This window comes from Entelurus aequoreus, linkage group LG25 (genome assembly GCF_033978785.1).
Source record: "Entelurus aequoreus isolate RoL-2023_Sb linkage group LG25, RoL_Eaeq_v1.1, whole genome shotgun sequence".
Taxonomy (NCBI): Eukaryota; Metazoa; Chordata; class Actinopteri; order Syngnathiformes; family Syngnathidae; genus Entelurus; species Entelurus aequoreus.
In genome coordinates, this window is record NC_084755.1 from 20,971,946 (window position 1) to 20,993,252 (window position 21,307).

At 41.1% G+C, this 21,307-nt stretch overlaps 1 protein-coding gene across 1 annotated transcript in view; it reads right to left on the minus strand.

Annotated features, from left to right (window-relative positions):
• Nucleotides 1-18,387, minus strand: part of LOC133642501 (myosin-16-like) — a 61,153-nt gene extending 42,766 nt beyond the window's left edge. The window contains exons 1-16 of the mRNA XM_062036723.1: nucleotides 17,885-18,387; nucleotides 17,552-17,799; nucleotides 16,298-16,441; nucleotides 15,980-16,136; nucleotides 11,168-11,195; nucleotides 10,977-11,073; nucleotides 5,035-5,127; nucleotides 4,867-4,930; nucleotides 3,492-3,590; nucleotides 3,292-3,395; nucleotides 3,075-3,213; nucleotides 2,880-2,981; nucleotides 1,408-1,574; nucleotides 1,177-1,347; nucleotides 919-1,095; nucleotides 624-809 (exon numbers count right to left, since the gene is read on the minus strand). Of these exons, the coding sequence (XP_061892707.1) occupies nucleotides 624-809; nucleotides 919-1,095; nucleotides 1,177-1,347; nucleotides 1,408-1,574; nucleotides 2,880-2,981; nucleotides 3,075-3,213; nucleotides 3,292-3,395; nucleotides 3,492-3,590; nucleotides 4,867-4,930; nucleotides 5,035-5,127; nucleotides 10,977-11,073; nucleotides 11,168-11,195; nucleotides 15,980-16,136; nucleotides 16,298-16,441; nucleotides 17,552-17,761 (1,938 nt within the window). The 5' untranslated portion in view covers nucleotides 17,762-17,799; nucleotides 17,885-18,387. The remainder of the gene's footprint in view (nucleotides 1-623; nucleotides 810-918; nucleotides 1,096-1,176; nucleotides 1,348-1,407; nucleotides 1,575-2,879; nucleotides 2,982-3,074; nucleotides 3,214-3,291; nucleotides 3,396-3,491; nucleotides 3,591-4,866; nucleotides 4,931-5,034; nucleotides 5,128-10,976; nucleotides 11,074-11,167; nucleotides 11,196-15,979; nucleotides 16,137-16,297; nucleotides 16,442-17,551; nucleotides 17,800-17,884) is intronic.
• Nucleotides 18,388-21,307: the final 2,920 nt, after the last annotated feature.

Here is a 21,307-nt window from a genome sequence, read left to right on the forward strand (position 1 = left end):
AATTTTAAACTAGTCTTAACTTTAAAGAAATGCACTCTATACATTGCTAATGTGGTAAATGACTATTCCAGCTGAAAATGTCTGGTTTTTGGTGCAATATCTACATAGGTGTATAAAGGCCCATTTCCAGCAAATATCACTCCAGTGTTCTAATGGTACAATGTGTTTGCTCATTGGCTCAGAAGGCTAATTGATGATTAGAAAACCCTTGTGCAATCATGTTCACACATCTGAAAACAGTTTAGCTCGTTACAGAAGCTACAAAACTGACCTTCCTTTGAGCAGATTGAGTTTCTGGAGCATCACATTTGTGGGGTCAATTAAACGCTCAAAATGGCCAGAAAAAAAAGAACTTTATCTGAAACTCGACAGTCTATTCTTGTTCTTAGAAATGAAGGCTATTCCATGCGAGAAATTGCGTGACCCCAAACTTTTGAACGGTAGTGTATATATATATATATATATATATATATATATATATATATATATATATATATATATATATATATATATATATATATATATATATATATATATATATATATATATATATATATATATATATATATATATATATATACCCACACCAAAATGTAAAATATTTTTGAGTCTGCATGATTTACTCTGTAGAAGTTGGAGACGGTTTGGAAAGAAGAGCCTTTCTTCTGTTTCCTGACTCCTGTGGATGACTCCTCTTCTTTGAAGAGCAGAGCCAGCAGCGGCATGGAGGATTTCTGGAAGAGTCCCACCACCGTCTCATTGAGAGGATCTTTGTTCTTCTCCAGCCAGCCAGCAATGTTGTAGCCCACCTGTGAGAAGCACACACACCCTAACTGCAATATGTATTTTTGTTCCAGGGGGGATATAATACTAAATGATAATATGAAGTGCATTTATTTACATTCAAGCATGACTCACTGTGCCGGCATAGTGCACTAATTCAAAGTGGGCCTCAGGTCCTTTCTTCCCCCCTTTGGGTTTAAGGAAATTGGAGGACTTGCCCAGGTGATTGTCATAGAGAGCTGTTTTGAATGTCACGTCTGTTGCCTTTGGGAACACACACTGCTCCTCCAGGATGGAGAAGATTCCCATGGGCTGGTGACAGACAAAAGGAATGTGCAAAGAAATGATAAGCATATGTGCAACGTCCTGTTACAGAATCGGTCAGTGCTATACCTTCTCCAGCAGCTCAATGCAGGCCTGCAGGTCTAAGCCAAAGTCAATGAAGACCCAGTCAATACCCTCCTTTTTGTACTCCTCTTGCTCCAGTACGAACATGTGGTGGTTGAAGAACTGCTGTAGTTTCTCATTGGTGAAGTTGATGCACAGCTGCTCAAAACTGTTGTACTGGAGACAACATTTAAATCATGTGAGGTCTGTTCAAGAATCAAGTGAGCTTTAGCTTACCTCAAAGATCTCAAATCCAGCAATGTCCAGAACTCCTATGAAGTACTGGCGCTGCATCTTGGTGTCCAGAGTCTTATTGATGCGGGTCACCATCCACTTGAACATGCGGTCATAGATGGCTTTAGCCAGCGCACCGATGGAGTACACACACTGGTCCTGGTTTTGACCTGGTATAAGTGCAGCGAAGAAAGTCATATGCATTTTTAAACGGGTTTGGTTAAAATTATTTTTAAGAAACATTTTTACCAGGCTTCTATGTGCATAATGAAACTATATGTTTAAGTTACATCAGTTCGATAACAGGTACAGTTAACAGTTGGATAAGTAAGCAAGTGCAGTCACTGACCACTAAACCTAAAATAAAATCTATTAAATTAAAAATACAAAAAAATTTAATAAAATGCATTAAACAATATTAAATACAATTAAATTGCATGCATTTAATTTAAATAAACAATATCACAATTAAATTAAATTCAATGCATTTTCAAACTGGTTTTCTTAAAATGATTTTTAAGATGCATTTTTACCTGGCTTCGATATGCATAACGAAACTATATGGTTAAATTACTTCAGTTCGATAACAGTTAAAGTAAACAGTAGTCAAGTACAGTCACTGACCACAAAACATAAAATAAAATAAATTAAATTAACAATAATACATTTTTAAAAAAGAAATACAAAACAATAAATTTGGTAAACAACAGTTGAATACATTTAAATTTAATTAATATCAAACCGTTAAATCAATTGAAATAAATGTTATACATTTTAATAATGGTTTTCTCAAAACTATTTTTAAGATGCATTTTTACCAGGCTTCCATGTGTATAATGAAACTATATGTTCATTATAGTTAGTTCCGTTAGATACAGTAAGTGTAGTCAAGGACAGTCACTGACTACAAGAACCAAAAATAAAATAAATCAGAATAGAATAGACTTAAATTAAGTTAAACACAAGTAAATACAATTACATTAAATTCAAGTAATTTAATAAAAAATGTAATACAATTACCATACATATCATTAAAAAAATTTAAAAAAACATTTGATATAGCTAAATATAACTATGTTAAATCAAACAAAATTTAATAAATACAGATACATGACATGCAATTAAAATAAATGAAACCAAACAACATCAAATACAATTTAAAAAATGCTATTAAATCAAACCATTGTTGAGACATAATTCAAAATGACTGTTTACCTAATAGTTTTCAAATCAATGTTGCCTAATGATGTATATAATAGTATTTGCTACTTAAATTAGAATGTATAAATATTTGTTATAACTCTTTAAGGTAATGTTGGACAATTGTATTGTGTTTATATGTTTGACTTTTTTTAGTAACATTAGATGTTGTGACCTGAAACAGATTATTTGCACTTAAGTAAACTGACCTTGTATTGTAATTCATGCAAATTCAGTATTGCAGATGGAGCTGCCTATTTTTAATCATTCTTTACCTTTGGTCACAAACTCGTTGCCAACTTTGACCCGGGGGCGTGTTATGCCCTTCTGCAGCTCGCCGGAGTTGATGGCCATGAGGTGGGAAACTTTGTCCGCCACTTGAGGAAGCAAGAAGAGGGAGATGTGAATGTACTGTATTAAATAAGTATACATGAGTACAATATAATAGAGTGTGATAATGAACAAAGTACCCTCGGTGGATTCCACATCAGCTTGTTCTTCTCTGGGCTTCTGCTTGAACTTCATGTTACCAAAGTGCATTATGCCTCCAGTCAGCTTATAGATGCTCATCTTCTCCTCAGGAGTGAAGCCCAAGACATCAAAAGCCGCCTGCAAACAGGCGACGCACATTTATTGCAAAGCAGCATAACTCAATCACATGTTAAAGCTGAGAGTCCCTATACTCACATCAGTAATCTGCAGCTCCTCGCCATCGTCCATGTTGTCCACCACAGTCACTCCCTGGCATACCCACGCATATTGTTTGGGGTCTGCACTCAGCAGCAGAGCCTCTGAAAGACAGTGACAGGTTAACCACCGTCACACGAAATAGACTATAGTCTATCCATGTCTTTAAAAAATGAGACACTGTGAAGCCTGAGGCTCACCTGTGAGTTCTGGCTTCCTTGCAGACAAGAGCTGGTAGAAGATGTGATATCCTCTCTCAGCGGCCTGCTGGGAAATCACTCTGGATTTCTCCAACAGATCTGATGCACACAGTCATTCAAAAGAGTCCCAGTTTTGTCTTAATCCTCTTGAGTACCTTAAAGCCATATATAAGCATGCAGTAAAACGCAGTGGCGGGCCGTGCGTTTCCCACCTAGGCCTGATTACCTCTCAAAATACCATTATTTATGTCATCACATTGCTGGTTAAATACTATACAGAAACACATTCAAGCACTACTGGTCATTGAATCCTCTCAACAGTGTACAAAACGGGCTATTTTGTGGCGCATTTAAAATTCAATAAACCCGCATCAGCAATTAAAAGATATCTTATGCGGTACTGTCAAAATGTTAATTGTAAGAACCATTAAACGTGAAAAAATAAAGAAATCAAATATTTGAACTCACAATTTTTAGAACCCATTCAACGCAATATAAGCCAGTGATTGATTCGAGTGGAAGTGGCGGGCATTTCCCCATTTCATCGCCGGGACAGATGTAATTTCTTTAAATATCCTTCTTGAAAATGGCCTTGCAAATATATATCTGCCACCTAATCAATGTTTTGTTCTCCTTCTTTGTGGGTTAAAAAAGTGAGTATTGGTGATTTCTCTGCTAGCCCGGTATGGCTATGGTGCAACACTTCCTGTTTCAGTAAATTGCAATTTGTGATTGGATACTCACTTTGGAGTGACAAGTGAGTATCTAATCACAGTCTCGTTAACATCGGGCTTCCTAGATAGGTTACTGTCAACAACTTGTGTTCTGATTGGCTATCGCAACTGTCTATCATGTGTATGTGTTCTGTTCGTTTACATAAAATGAATCCGCTAACGGTCCCGGGTGTGGCTCTGCTGATCTGCATAGCATCGCCGCGGCTCAAACCAGTGAGCATCCTATCACAGGATGCGTAAATGTCATGTTCAACATGAGGCCAGCTAGAAGGCCTTACTGACAACAACTCGTGACCTGATTGGCTGTCGCAATTATTTATCAACTGTATGTGCCCATTCACTTACTGTGCAAAGACGCCTGCATTGTTGATTCTGAAGGCAGATTTCGTACAGCATGGCAACATAAGCTAGCTGAATTCTGATTGGATAAAAATTCTAACCTAAAAATCACAGCACTGGAAGGAGCATAATATGACATGAAGAGAATATGAATAATTTTAGGTATTTAGGGAAAGTAAATACAAAATTACTTTTATCTTTAATTATGATCACAATGTCTGGTTATGTTAGGCCAGCAGAGAATGCCTTGCTGGCCCTGACGGCACACCACTGCTAAAACGAAAGTCCTGAAACGCACTCACATGTCTCAATGTCGGCACCAGCCAGCTTAGTTGTTGGGCCAAAGTGGATGCGGATGAACTTTCCCTGTAAAAAAAAAAAAACAAGGAGTACATAATCATCACATAGAATTGCTTATTTTAGACATATTTGAATCAATGTCACATATTGAGAACTGTCTGATTACGTACAAAGCGTGAGGAGTTGTTGTTTCTGATGGTCTTGGCGTTACCAAATGCCTCCAGCACAGGGTTAGCCTGAATGATCTGGTCCTCCAAAGAGCCCTGCGAGGAGAGTGGACTGTCAGGAGTTTGAATTTTGTTCTTTATTTTCCTGTGTTGGGTGTTAGTTCCTGTCCTGGTGTTGTTTCTGCTGGTTTATGCTGTCTAGGTAAATAATGAAATGATTTGACCTGCACGGATCCTGGGGTCACGCCAGCAGCCAAATAGCGCCACCGTGACAAAGACATTACCTTTGTGTCTCTTCAACCAGCACACTTTCGGTTGAATTGTGGATTACAGTCAGAATCAGTTGAAAAGAAGGACAAACATAACTGAAGCCCAACCAAGTTTAAATCATACTTAAGCTTTTCTAAACACATATTTGTTGTTACTATGTGATGCTTATCTTAAGTCTTATGTCTCAAAGTCAAGGCCCGCGGGCCAGAGACGGCCCGCGACTGAATTATCTATGGCCGGGATGATATTTGATACTAATCAAATATCATCAGAAGGCGGCAGAAGGCGGCTGTGGCCTGCGGGCCGATTCTAATAAGTATTAGAACCGGCCCGCAGGCTGTTTTGCACGCACCAATACTCGATCAGTGTTGGTGCTAGGAATTTTCAAAATAGGGTCCCAGGCCAGGGACCCCATCAAGTCATAAAAATGGGGTCCCACAGTAAATTTTTGGGGTCCCACTTTTTCGTAATTGTTTTGAAAACAAATGATAAATGTATGCATTATCCTGTTATATCCCACATTCTATATTGTGTTTAGGAAAAAGGTTGTCATAAACATTACATAATTCATTTAAAAAAAATAATACAAAAGAAAACAAATTTGTATGCATTTGTAAATGTATTCAGTTATAAATATTCATTCACTTTCTTCTTTCCTTCATGGATCTAAACTTTACCGCTGCCAGTATTTTTTTCTATATTTTTATTGTAATATTTTCAGAATGTGTTTGTTCTATTTTTGGCCAAAGTAAAACAGAGAAAACAATCTGAAGTTGTCTTTATTTTTTAGTTTTAATGCCATGATTTTAATATTCCGGTCCGCGTGTGCACAGATTTTCCGCCATGCGGCCCCTGAGCTAAAGTAAGTTTGACACCCCATTCTGACAATAAAATTGCATTTGTGTCAAAATATTGCAATCTTTTTTTAAAGTTAATTAAGATTATGCATGCAAGTTATTTACTATGAATAACCATTTGTAATCAAAAGCGTCAATATTAATAATAATGAAAAATCATTCGATAGCAGTAAAGTAAATAAATACAAAAGTAATTTAATAAAATAAAAATTATTTTATTGTTGAATAACATTACACAAAAATCTCAACATTAGATAATTAAAAAGGCAGTGAAATATCAATCATGTGATCATTTTGAAAATTGTTTTAATTTAAAATATACTAATCAACAGAAAATGTTAAAGTTATATTATATTTTGATTCATTCATATATATATATATATATATTGTCACGTGGGTGGGTCGCAGCTGGCTGCGGGGTTGTTCTTCCAATGCAAAAAACGGCTCCGGACGACAGCGTGAAGGTGAGCTTGGATTTATTCAACATAAATCACTCAAACTACCATCAAAAAAGCAAACAATAAAGCAAAAAGGCAAGCGTGCCAAAAACACAAATGAAGCTGCTACTGAGCAGAAGCTATGACGTGGACTATGAAAACTTACTTGTTCAGCAAGGGACATGAACCAATGTGACAAAGACAATGAACGCAGAACGAGTGAACAGAAAGAAAGACTTAAATAACAGACATGATTAACAACAGGTGCGTGACTCAAAACGTGAAACAGGTGCGTGACATGACAGGTGAAAACTAATGGGTGACCATGGAAACCAAACCAAACAAGGAAGTGCAACCAGGAACTAAAAAGAGTCCAAAAAACAAACACATGGCCAAAACAAAAACATGAACAGACATGACAGAACCCCCCCCCCCCCCCCCCCCCCCTCTTACGGACAGATCCCAGATGTCCAAAAAACAGGATCAAGAGTCATGGGAGGGCGGGAGGGGGACATGGCGGTGGGTCGCCAGGCCAAGTGGCCCCGAATCCACCGAGGCATAGTCATGTGGCGGCGGCGAGTGGAAAGCCGCCGCAGGCGAGGTGGACGACCCGGGAAGGGCCACACACGTGGCCGACGAGAAGGTGGGCGCACCTGGCGTGGCGGACGACCAGGCAGCAGCCACATCCGTGGCAGACGAGAAGGCAGGCGCTTCGTCGTCGTGGCAGGCGTGGAAGTAGCAGATGACGAAGCTTGGCGTGGTGCGTCGGGCGGCAAAGCTTGGCGTGGCGTGTCCTGGCAGCGTGGGTCTTGGTCTTGGCAGCGTGGGTCTTGGTCTTGGCAAGGGTCTTGGTCTTGGCAAGGGTCTTGGTCTTGGCAAGGGTCTTGGCATGGCGGTGCTTGGGTAGTCTTGGCTTGGGGGGTCTTGGTCTTGGCGTGGGGGTGCGACTGGCGGCACTTGGCGTCGTGGAGCTGCGACTGGCGGCACTTGGCGTCGTGGAGCTGCGACTGGCGGCACTTGGCGTCGTGGAGCTGCGACTGGCGGCACTTGGCGTCGTCAAGCTGCGACTGGCGGCACTTGGCGTCGTGAAGCAGGTAACGGAGCTTGGCGTGGTGCTGCGACAGGTGCCTGGCATGGAGCAAGTACTGGTGGCGCTTGGCGTGGTGGAGCTTGGCGTGGAGGCTGTGGCTTGGCAGGTCGAAAGACCGGTGGTGGTGGACGGGCCAGAGGTTGCTGCCTGGCTGGGCGCAGCTGAGTCACCCCACTATTACAGCTCCTGGCCCTAGCCCCCCCCCCCCTCAAGGAGCGGATACCAGACGTGCTCCCCGTCTGGAACCGTTTTTTGGGGTGGGTGGAGGGAGGTCAGGAGGGCAGAATCCTCCCCATTAAATTGTCCACAATGTCTATTCACCACCTACACTTTAGACTGGGTCTGAAAAAATCTAAATTTTGAAAAAAAATTCTCAAAAGGATTATTTTTTGAAACAAAGTCCTTAGTGGGCGGCTGACAGAGGGCGTAAATGGAATCTAAAAAAAAATCTTGGTCTCTGACGTCATCACCAGTGGGCGGGATGACGTCATCAGCGCGGGTCTCCTGCGGCGGCGAGGAAGACAGGGCTGGTTGGGGAAACTTGTTGTCCGGAGGAGGATCCTGGGGGAACGACGCGCCATGCTGGCGAAAAGAAGCCTTTCTGGCTGGCCTCCACCTTCGCCAGTGCGTCTCCATCACCTCGCCATGGCCCGTCTGTGGAAGAACGTCTGCTGCGTTCATACTGTCACGTGGGTGGGTCGCAGCTGGCTGCGGGGTTGTTCTTCCAATGCAAAAAAACGTCTCCGGACGACAGCGTGAAGGTGAGCTTGGATTTATTCAACATAAATCACTCAAACTACCATCAAAAAAGCAAACAATAAAGCAAAAAGGCAAGCGTGCCAAAAACACAAATGAAGCTGCTACTAGTGATGGGTCCGGCAACACCGATGCATCGGCGCATGCGTCGAGCTCATAGAGCGATACCCTGTGTCGGTGCGCGTATCGCTTTTAGAAAGTCACGTGACCGAACACGAGCTGTTTTGGTCACGTGACCGCTCATGAGCTGTTCTGGTCACGTGACCGCTCATGAACTGTATCGCACTGACGCCTGCGCGTCAAACTGTTTATTAGGAAGCGGCGCAATGCGTGTTGTTGACGAACACCGTTAGGGCCGCTTGTTGTCACTGTCACTCAAAGTTGCATTTCAAAATTACCCAGAATAAATGTGTTTATTTTGTTTAGAATTCAGATGGGTTTGATTTGGTGCGCGGCATATATTGGCTGTGCGGCGCACGGTGTGCGCGGAGGACGCCTGAGCACTGCGCAATTGCGCAGGCGCGCACCTTAGAGGGAATGTTGCTCACAGGGCACAGAGGAGGCGTCAGTGCGATACAGTTCGCGTATCGGTCACGTGACCAAAGCAGCTCATGATCGGTCACGTGACTTTCTAAAAGCGGTACGCGCACCGACACAGGGTTTCGCTCTATGAGCTCGACGCATGCGCCTATGCATCTGTGTTGCAGGACCCATCACTACTGTTACTAGAGAAGGTACAGGAATGACGGCGTGGCGAAGTTGGTAGCGTGGCCGTGCCAGCAATCGGTTACTGGGGTTCAATCCCCACCTTCTACCATCGTAGTCATGATACATGTTCACATTATTTGACTGTATCTAAAAAAGATAAAAATATATTTTTATTTAAATGAAGATATTAAATAATCCTAAATGAAATACAATGACTTGGTTTATATTATTGTATATACTAGGTCATAAAATCAGTGTCAGTTGAGTCGGTCCATAGGTTGCCTGTAGGGATTTTTAATGTCCAGCAGATGTCAGTATTTAGTGACACAGTATCGACACAGTATCAATACAGTTTTGCAATGTGTCGAAACGCTTCATGAGGCCTCATCAACCCATCACTAGCTGCTACTGAGCAGAAGCTATGACGTGGACTATGAAAACTTACTTGTTCAGCAAGGGACATGAACCGATGTGACAAAGACAATGAACGCAGAACGAGTGAACAGAAAGAAAGACTTAAATAACAGACATGATTAACAACAGGTGCGTGACTCAAAACGTGAAACAGGTGCGTGACATGACAGGTGAAAACTAATGGGTGACCATGGAAACCAAACCAAACAAGGAAGTGCAACCAGGAACTAAAAAGAGTCCAAAAAACAAACACATGGCCAAAACAAAAACATGAACAGACATGACATATATATATATATATATATATATATATATATATATATATATGTATTCATTCATATTTCAAAGTATATACAATCATATATGAATGAATAAATATATATGCAATAAAATATGAATAATTATATATAATATATATATGTACATTTAAACATGAATGAATCAAAATAAAATATAACTTAACAGTTTTTGTTCATATTTTAGTGTGTATATATACACACACACATTAAAATATGAATATATATATTAAAATATGAATGAATCAAAATATAATATAACTTTTAACATTTTCTGTTCTTAAGTATACTTTTAACAATATATATACTGTACATACAGTGAACTCTCATTTATTGCTGTTAATTGGTTCCGGACCTCACCGTAGTAAAGGAATGTTCGCAAATGTAGTAATTATTGAACTATATACCAAATATTTTCATAGCTCAAGCATTAAAAAAAATCCTAAATACCCTTTTTAACATTATGAGAGCCCTTCAGACATGAAATAACACCCACATATATAGTCACCTTTACACTCTTTTTATTCGTTTGTTCCAAGATAGTAATACATGCCTGAGACTTAGGCAATCAGTGGCCACCATCCTGAACAGCACTCTCTGATTGGTTTGGTCTCATCTAATGGCCGTAGTATTGATCATTTTAGTTCATTTGGCCACTTTTATGCTTGAAAATGCTTAATTCAGCCCCCCAAAAATGCACAATAGAGTGAAAGCTGCAAACAGTCTAATACTTTGGCACCAAAAAATACCCCAAACTTTATAAAAAGCAGAAAACCAATTGACTTTGACCATTTAGGGATACTGAAAACATTTTGCAAACGTCCTTTTCATATTTCTGTGCCAGCTTAATCGCACTAGCCAGTTGCATGTTAAATTATAGGAGCGCTGCCAGTATGATTCACCACAGTGAAATTAGAAGTCAAAGCCAAAAACTTTAAAGAATTGGTCAAACTATTCTGGTAAAATAACTCAGCTCCTCGTCGAGCATTATAGTGAATCAGTGTAGTGTGAAGGAGCCATACAGACACTTCCTGTCACCACCCACAAAGCATTGTGACTTTAAATGATGCCCCTGTGTTCTGTTGTGGCCAAAGGGGGGGGCGGGGGGGGAACTTGCCTTGGAGTCAGACGTTTTGCTTCCTGATGCTCCAACGTTGGCAAAATACTGGATAACCTTCTTGGTGTTCTCGGTCTTGCCGGCACCAGATTCTCCACTGCAAAGGAAACATTTAAAGATGGTCATAAGTAGCGAGGGATGCAGGTGATGCTGCAAGTGCTTTTAACTAGAGGATGAAAGGGCGTTCTTACGTGATCAGCATAGACTGGTTCTCATGCTCTGGAGGGCAGAAGAGCAGACAAGCGCAGACACTGTGAGAATTTAGACTGCGAATGTCTCAGTGAGCCCATCAGAGGTTTGTTTGTGTTCTCTGTCGGCAGTGTGAACAACACAAACAGCTGCCAGTTCTCCCTCGATGCCACATAATGGCTTCCAAGTATTTTGGCTGCTCCCGTTACAAATCATTACATGACACGCTGATTACACACATCCAAAGACCACCCCACCTTCCCCCAGTCCCTCGATCCACACACAGCCATGTAATGACATTCCTGCAACTCATCCCAAAAGGGTTATTCAGAATCATAGGATTCTTTTGGGTTTGCTGCCAGCAGATGGCGCCGTGTTGAAAAAAGTTGAGCGCGTGTTTGATGAACTTGACACATAGTAAAGGGCTTGGTTTTTGAGACATGTCCTTTGTGTGCTGACTGTTCCTGCCAACTTCATTAGCTGTTTTGTACTGTAGGGCAGTGGTCCCCAACCTTTTTGTAGCTGGGGACCGGTCAACGCTTGAAAATTTGTCCCACGGACCGGGGGGGGATTTTTTAATTTTTTTTTTTCATAAAGAAATACAATCATGTGTGCTTACGGACTGTATCCCTGCAGACTGTATTGATCTATATTGATATATAATGTATATATTGTGTTTTTTATGTTGATTTAATTTTTTAAAAAAAATATATATATATATTTTTTTAAATTAAATTTCTTGCGCGGCCCGGTACCAATCGGTCCGCGGACCGGTACCGGGCCGCGGCCCGGTGGTTGGGGACCACTGCTGTAGGGCACCAAGTTAACATTAAACATACTGTAGCCTCACTTGCTGATGAAAACCAGAGGTTGACCTATGGCCTATCAATTGCTAAGTATTTAAGGGTGCAATTATTTTTTCCAAATAGCAAAATGATAACTGGGTATATTCTTGTGATCATGTAAGGATGAAACTACTCTGTGTATTTGTATATATCCTGTATAAATATATGCACAGGATATAGAGCGTTTTCTATTCGGGCTCCAGTACTCTGGAATGCCCTCCCAGTAACAGTTAGAGATGCTAACTCAGTAGAAGCATTTAAGTCCCATCTTAAAACTCATTTTTATACACTACCCTTTAAATAGACCCCCCTTTTAGACCAGTTGATCTGCCGTCTCTTTTCTGTTCTTCCCCCCTCTCCTGCGTTGAGAGGTTATTAGGTGACCGCAGATAATGCGCTAGCTGTTCAAAGTCGGGACCCGGGGTGGACCACTCATCAGTTGGGGACGTCCCTGCGCTGCTGACTTGTCTCCACTCAAGATGATCCCCTGCTGGCCCCACTATGGACTGGACTCTCACACTATTAACTAGATCCACTCGACATCCATTGCACCGTTTTCCCGGGGGGTGGACCACATCTGCGGTCCCCTCTAAGGTTTCTCATTGTATCCCATTGGGGTGAGTTTTTTCTTGCCCTGATGTGGGATCTGAGTGTATTGCCAACTAGGTGACAACCTTTTGAGCATAGCATTGCTCGTCTACGCCATACTAAAGTAGAATCAGTTGATAATGCCAACCAATATTGTTGAAAGAATATCTAAATAGCAAACATTTATCTATGAAAATATGGAAAAGCTGCTGATGGTTTGTTTGACAGAGAAGCCGTAGAATTCCACTCTCCAAGATAAATGCGGTACATTATTATTAGATGACCTCATAAAACTACTATAGTACATTCTACTGTCTTAATTTCATACAATATTTCTTATCTAAAAATTAGTTTTTATTTTTCAAAGGCATGTTACATGTTAAAATTGTGCTGTTTGGGGGTGATAACCACCAATAAAAACTGATTTCAATGTGAAAAAAAAGTGTTTTGAGTTAAGAGCTCTGTCACAGAACCAATTAAAGGCCTACTGAAACCCACTACTACCAACCACGCAGTCTGATAGTTTATATATCAATGATGAAATCTTAACATTGCAACACATGCCAATACGGGCGGGTTAACTTATAAAGTGACATTTTAAATTTCCCGCTAAACTTCCGGTTGAAAATGTCTATGTATGATGACGTATGCGCGTGACGTCAATCGTTGAAACGGAAGTATTCGAACACCATTGTATCCAATACAAAAAGCTCTGTTTTCATCGCAAAATTCCACAGTATTCTGGACATCTGTGTTGGTGAATCTTTTGCAATTTGTTTAATGAACAATGAAGACTGCAAAGAAGAAAGCTGTAGGTGGGATCGGTGTATTAGCGGCTGGCTGCAACAACACAACCAGGAGGACTTTGACTTGGATAGCAGACGCGCTATCCGACGCTAGCCGCCGACCGCATCGATGATCGGGTGAAGTCCTTCGTCGCTCCGTCGATCGCTTAAACGCAGGTGAGCACGGGTGTTGATGAGCAGATGAGGGCTGGCTGGCGTAGGTGGATAGCTAATATTTTTAGCATAGCTCTGTGAGGTCCCGTAGCTAAGTTAGCTTCAATGGCGTCGTTAGCAACAGCATTGTTAAGCTTCGCCAGGCTGGAAAGCATTAACCGTGTAGTTACAAGTCCATGGTTTAATAGTATTGTTGATTTTCTGTCTATCCTTCCAGTCAGGGGTTTGTTTATTTTGTTTCTATCTGCAGTTAAGCCCGATGCTATCACGTTAGCTCCGTAGCTAAAGAGCTTCGGCGATGTATTGTAGTGGAGATAAAAGTTACTGTGAATGTCCATTTCGCGTTCTCGACTCTCATTTTCAAGAGGATATAGTATCCGAGGTGGTTTAAAATACAAATCCGTGATCCACAATAGAAAAAGGAGAAAGTGTGGAATCCAATGAGCCTTTGTACCTAAGTTACGGTCAGAGCGAAAAAAGATACATCCTGCACTGCACTCTAGTCCTTCACTCTCACGTTCCTCATCCACGAATCTTTCATCCTCGCTCAAATTAAAGGGGTAATCGTCGCTTTCTCGGTCTGAATCGCTCTCGCTGCTGGTGTAAACAATGGGGAAATGTGAGGAGCCTTTCAACCTGCGACGTCACGCTACTTCCGGTACAGGCAAGGCTTTTTTTATCAGCAACCAAAAGTTGCGAACTTTATCGTCAATGTTCTCTACTAAATCCTTTCAGCAAAAATATGGCAATATTGCGAAATGATCAAGTATGACACATAGAATGGATCTGCTATCCCCGTTAAAATAAAAAAAATTCATTTCAGTAGGCCTTTAAACTCGTAAGTTGAGGTACTGCCGTAATTATGTCTAAAGAATCTAAGTGTTGCAGAAGGACAACATTCAATTTTGCTTCTTCCTGCTCCTTTTCAAACCCATTACTTGATTTATTTACAATTCCCGCCGCCCCACCCCCTGACTCTTTTATATTTATTAGTGCTATTTTGTTAGAATTTATCTTGATGGAGATTATTTTGATACTATTTTAGAGTTTGAAAGTCCCTTCCATGTCCCTGGAAACACGCTTTGGTTAATGGCCGCCATGTTATTCGACCAACCTTGCAAGAATTCTTGCTTGTCCGTCCCCTTGAAGTTGTGTGCCAAATTTGGTGGTGAATCAGCTAAACACCCTAAAGTTACAGGGAGTGTTTTTCAGAGGGCATTGAACTGTGTGAGAAATTTTGAGTTGATCCGACATACGGGGTCAAACCTTTGGGTTTCATAATGGCGCCACCATGTGGTGTATTTATCAGAAAAATAATAGCACAGGCTACGTTGATTGGCAACACTAAATTGGCCCTATTGTGTGAATGTGAGTGTGAATGTTGTTTGTCTATCTGTGTTGGCCCTGTGATGAGGTGGCAACTTGTCCAGGGTGTACCCCGCCTTCCGCCCGAATGCAGCTGAGATAAGCTCCAGCACCCCCCGCGACCCCAAAAGAGACAAGCGGTAGAAAATGGATGGATGGATAATAGCACAGGCAACATAGTATTTTTTTTTTTTTAACCAATTTTCGAAGCGGAACACATTTTGTTCTTTATCTAATATGATAGTCAACAGTGTGCCAATTCTTACGAGCCATGGATCATTAACACTCTAGTGGCTGGTGTAGCAGAATCAATTAAAGCAGTGTTTCTTCATCATAGATGGGCCACGAGTGCCCCCTAGAGGGCCGCCAAAAAATATCTGTTTCTCAGCTGTGGTTTGTTTGTATGGGCCGCAACTGTAGTCACTTGTAATACACATTTCCACCACATGTGGCAGTAATGATAATCTCAAACAAAGAGAAGAAGTCTAGAGCTAAAGTCATAGAGAAGTGCAAAAATTATGACTAAAGTGGTGAAGCTGTATTTTCATTTGTACTTTAATTATAGTGAGAGTTTAGTTAAATAATAAATAAATAATAATAATATAAAAGAAACATATTCATTATTCACTTTATTTTGGCACAACCTAAATGTATGTAAATTATTTTTTGTGAGTTATTTATGAGTCACTTCTTCTGCAGTATATTTGGTTAGAACTTATTTTTCTAATCAGTCTGACCTAAGCTTAAGGATTATGTGTTACATAAATAATAATCTTTGTGATTAACACATAGTTTCATATCATCTGAGAAGGTTGTAAACTGTAAGTAGGTTAGATATACTTATTAAATATGACTAAAATCAAGAGTAAGATTACTGGTGTTAATATTTGAATGGGTCAAAAAAGGTTAAGAACCCCTGTATTAAAATAAGCTAGGATAGACTCCAGCCACTCACCAATATAAAATGCTGACACGTATACAGACACAAATTCTGCCTAGCAACAAGCACTAACAGACAAATCAATGGATTCTGTCTCTCACACATCTTTCTCCTCACCCAGCATCATGTCATGATAGGCATTGTCGGAGATGGAGAAGAGGTGAGGAGGAACTTCATTGCGTTTCTTCCCCTTGTACATCTGGGCCACTTTAGCGCCATAGATGGGAAGCCATTTATACGGGTTGATGGTGACACAGAAGAGGCCCGAGTAGGTCTGAAAAGAGGCGAGGGAGCATCAAAATGACCTTTTCACATGAATAATGCAGGAGTCAGCACAAATCTGGACTCAGTGTTGCACAATTCATGGGGAACATTCAGCATTAAAGTTGTGTCATATTGCATGTGGTATTGTCTGCTTCTGCTATTGTGGCTTACATAGATCCTCATGTCTACATAGCGGCTGCGCAGGTTTTCCATGACGCTGGCCTCGTTGAGGAAAGTGAGGTTGGACATATCGCTGGCTTGGAAGAATTTGGGAGGATTCATCTGCTGTATTTCATCCTTCTTTATTGTCACCGTCTGATAAGGGGCAAAAAAAAAACACATTCGTCACATTCGCAAATGTGACGAATGTGACATTTTTTAAAAGCAAATGTTAAAGATACCTTAATATGCAATATTGATGATGTAATAACAGTAGAATGTGAAAGCACCAAACAATATTGGTTTTCATTAAGTCATGAAGGAACCAGTTGGACAAGGCTTGGAGTTGGTCTATTTTGGTCAGGAGACGTCAGAGCAGTAGCGTCGTAAAGTTTTCAGATATCAAAACATATTTGAAGAATAAAATAGTTGTTATTCTTTTTTTCTTACGCAAGGCCAAAAGAAGTGCTTGAGCACCACTCGGGGTCAATCTGTATACGCCCACCACTTTATAAGCTTTGTAAAGGCAAAAAGCTTTGTAAAAATGCAGGCTTTGCTACACATCATTAAAAAAAAGCCTGGAGCTCTGCCAACAATGCATTGGCCAGCTCAAACTTTAAGTTTGATAATTTTGTTCTTCCTATGCAAACAGGCTAACCTAGCATGATGTTGCTGTTCAAATCTGACTGTAATGTTAGCATTTTAGCTCATGCGTCGCTAACGTTTGTGTCCTCTCGTCCCACTCCTTAATGTTACGTTCTTGTATGTTATTTATGGCATCTACTATATTGGACAATGCTGTGTTACAGTGTATACATAAAAAATGGGAGGAGCCACACCCTCTATATTAGACAGGCGTGGACAAACATAGCTCATTAGCATTAGAAGTGCACTATATAGACCAATAATCCTCAAACTACGGCCCGCTGCCAGCGTCCATAATCCGCTTTGTGTCATGTTTGCCCTCAAACAAAAAACATACTAAAACCAAAAATATATCTTTTTCCATTTTCAATCCTTTTTTAAAAATGCTCCAGGGAGCCACTAGGGCGGCACTAAAGAGCCGCATGCGGCTCAAAAGCCGCGGGTTGCTGACCCCGTTCTAGGCCATATCGCGCATCCCTAGTTAGCATTAAAGCTACAGCTATGGTATGTTCCCAGTAGGGCTTACATTAAAACTGTCAAAATTAAAATTTTAGTGGGACCTCTGAGATTGATTTAAAATATCTTAATTATGAAACATCTAAGTGTAGTTTTGACTCTTACTGTATTCTTGGCTGTCTTGACGGTGACTTTGTCCCCATCTTCGGACTGAATCTCCCCAGCGATGAAAGCCTCCTTCTCATCTTTCACCCAGCAGGAGCGCTTGGTGTCATACGGCTTATTCGTGGCGTCCATGCGCTCTTTTTCTGAGGGAGTCAAGAAGGGCATGGGGTCCACGTCGCCCCCGCACTCCCCTTTGTATGCACCCGGCATGGCTGCTGTTGACCGGCTCGCTCACCTTTTGACTGTGGCTGGAAGGAAGACAGAGGACAGCATTTCACAATTATCAGAAGTCGGACTTTCCAAAATAAATGTCGAACTCAGGCACATACTCACCAAAGAAAGAGGCGGCTTAGGAGACCTTTGGCCGTTGTTGGGGTCAAGCTATTATATACGGGGGTCTGCCCTGCCCGATATGGTCACAACTCTAAAACCAGTCATCACCCAGTGGTGTCATTCTTCTGATCGGCTGTTCCTACCACTGACAGTGCGGGATCTGGGAATTCTTCGTCTAACTCGGCCCATTTAGGGGTTTCCTTGGAAGGCCATCACTCACCTAATATCCATCTTGTCCCACCACTCAAATAGCATCACTTCTCCTCTCAGCCACAAGGTACATTCATTACACTACAGTCATTCTAAACAGGTCATTTTTTATTTAGCATAAATAGTGCTATATATCCTTTTGAAAACCAGCATCTTCTGCAGTAGACATTTGTTTTTGTTCTCTCTTTTTTTTAATCAGAGTTACATTTCAGAGCCCTCTTGAGACACTGCAGCTCCTAGGAGGATGCACAATGCAACAGTTATATATTCTAGGGATGTAACGATTACCGCTACAATAGTACAATGGCACGAGTCATACCAAAGACTATAAAAATAGGACCCATTATCTCCCTGCTTGGCACTCAGCATCAAGGGTTGTAATTGGGGGTTAAATCACCAAAAATTATTCCCGGGCGCGGCCACCGCTGCTCCCCACTGCTCCCCACTGCTCCCCTCACCTCCCAGGGGGTGAACAAGGGGATGGGTCAAATGCAGAGGACAAATTTCACCACACCTAGTGTGTGTGTGACAATCATTGGTACTTTAACTTTAACTTAATAATAATAATAATAATACCTGGGATTTATATAGCGCTTTTCTAAGTACCCAAAGTCGCTTTACATGTTTTTCTGAACCCATCATTCATTCACACCTGGTGGTGGTAAGCTACTTTCGTAGCCACAGCTGCCCTGGGGTAGACTGACGGAAGCGTGGCTGCAATTTGCGCCTACGGCCCCTCCGACCACCACCTGTCATTCATTTCACCGGTGTGAGCGGCACCGGGGTCAAGGGTGAAGTGTCCCGCCCAAGGACACAACGGCAGCAACTTTTTTTTTAGATGCTAAGAGGCAGGGAGCGAACCTGCAACCCTCAGGTTTCTGGCACGGTTGCTCTACCCACTGCGCCACACCGCCCCAATATAATTCCCGACGGTTAGTGTTACTGTTTCAAATTGTAATTATTGTAAAACCGTTATTGTTTACCACATTTTGAAAAACTAATGGTGATACTGCTCATTTCCTGGAGCAGCAGCTAGTACGCTTATTGCCAGCAAGCTTAAATGCTAACATGAAGACGTATTTCTTTCCCTCGGCCAAATATCACCCAACAATCGTTTTTAAAATGTAATTATTGTTAAACCGTGATTGATTGCTGCATTTCGAAAATGCAAACAGTGACGCGTGCTCCTTTGCTGGAAAAAACAGCAAGCACGCTAAACGGCAGCTAGCCTAAATGCTAACATGAATACAAGACAAATTAACGACTTTCCTCATTACAAACATCACCCGATAACCATGTTGAATTTGAATTATCTTAAAACCGTGATAGATTACCGCACTCACGGTGATACTGCTCAGCTGGTGTAGCAGCTAGCACGCTAATCACTAGCTAGCTTAAATAAAAACATGGATACAAGACATAATAACAACTTACCCTTTTACAAACATCACCCAACAACCGTGTCAAATTTTAATTATTGTAAAACCTTGATTAATTATCGCACTTTGAAAAACTGACAGTGACACTGCTTATTTCTTGGAGAAGCAGTTAGTGCGCTAATTTTAAATGAGCTTAAATGCTAACATAAATTTAAGACACATTACAATCTTTCCCCATTCCAAACATCACCCAATGTTTGAATTATCATCTGTGATGGATTACCGCACGGTTATACACTCTTTTCCTGGCGAAGAACAAACAGGCTGATTGCCAGCTGGTTTAACTGCCAACTTGAATACAGGACGTCTTTCCCCCAGGCAAAAATCACCAAACAATCTTTACAAATTTGAACCATCGTTAAATCGTGATTGATTGCTGCATTTCGAAAAGCAAACGGTGATACTGCTCCTCTCCTGGAGAAACAGCGAACAGGCTAAACACCAGTTAGCCCAAGTGCTAATATAAATACAAGACACAATAATGACTTTCGTCATTACAAACATCACCTAACAACCTATATTAATTTGAATTATCATAAAACCTTGCTCAGATTACCGCACTCAGTGATACTGCTCATTTCCTGGCGTAGCAGCTAACACGCTAATCACTCGATAGCTTAAATGCCAACATGAATACTAGACACATTTCTGACTTTCCCCGTTGCAAACATCACCCGATAGTCTAATTGCTAGATAGCTTAACTACTGACATAAATTTAAGACACATTACTATCTTTCCCCATTACAAACATCACCCAACAACCATTTCAAGTTTGAATTATCATAAAACTGTGATGGATTACCGCACTTTGAAGAACTCATTTGAGCCACTCGTTTCCTGGCGAAGAGCAAACAGGCTGATTGCTAGCTATCTTAAATGCCAACATGAATACAAGACACATTAACGTCTTCACCCATTACAAACATCACCTGACAACAATTTTGAAATTATAGGTATCGTAAACCTGTGATTGATTACCACACTTTAAAAAACTCTTAGGGTGATACTGCTCATTTCCGAGCAAACCACATGAATACAAGATGTATTAACGTACAAACCCCGTTTCCATATGAGTTGGGAAATTGTGTTAGATGTAAATATAAACGGAATACAATGATTTGCAAATCCTTTTCAACCCATATTCAATTGAATGCACTACAAAGACAAGATATTTGATGTTCAAACTCATAAACTTTATTTTTTTTTTGCAAATAATAATTAACTTAGAATTTCATGGCTGCAACACGTGCCAAAGTAGTTGGGAAAGGGCATGTTCACCACTGTGTTACATGGCCTTTTCTTTTAACAACACTCAGTAAACGTTTGGGAACTGAGGAGACACATTTTTTAAGCTTCTCAGGTGGAATTCTTTCCCATTCTTGCTTGATGTACAGCTTAAGTTGTTCAACAGTCCGGGGTTCTCCGTTGTGGTATTTTAGGCTTCATAATGCGCCACACATTTTCAATGGGAGACAGGTCTGGACTACAGGCAGGCCAGTCTAGTACCCGCACTCTTTTACTATGAAGCCACATTGATGTAACACGTGGCTTGGCATTGTCTTGCTGAAATAAGCAGGGGCGTCCATAGTAACGTTGCTTGGATGGCAACATATGTTGCTCCAAAACCTGTATGTACCTTTCAGCATTAATGGCGCCTTCACAGATGTGTAAGTTACCCATGTCTTGGGGACTAATACACCCCCATACTATCACACATGCTGGCTTTTCAACTTTGCGCCTATAACAATCCGGATGGTTCTTTTCCTCTTTGGT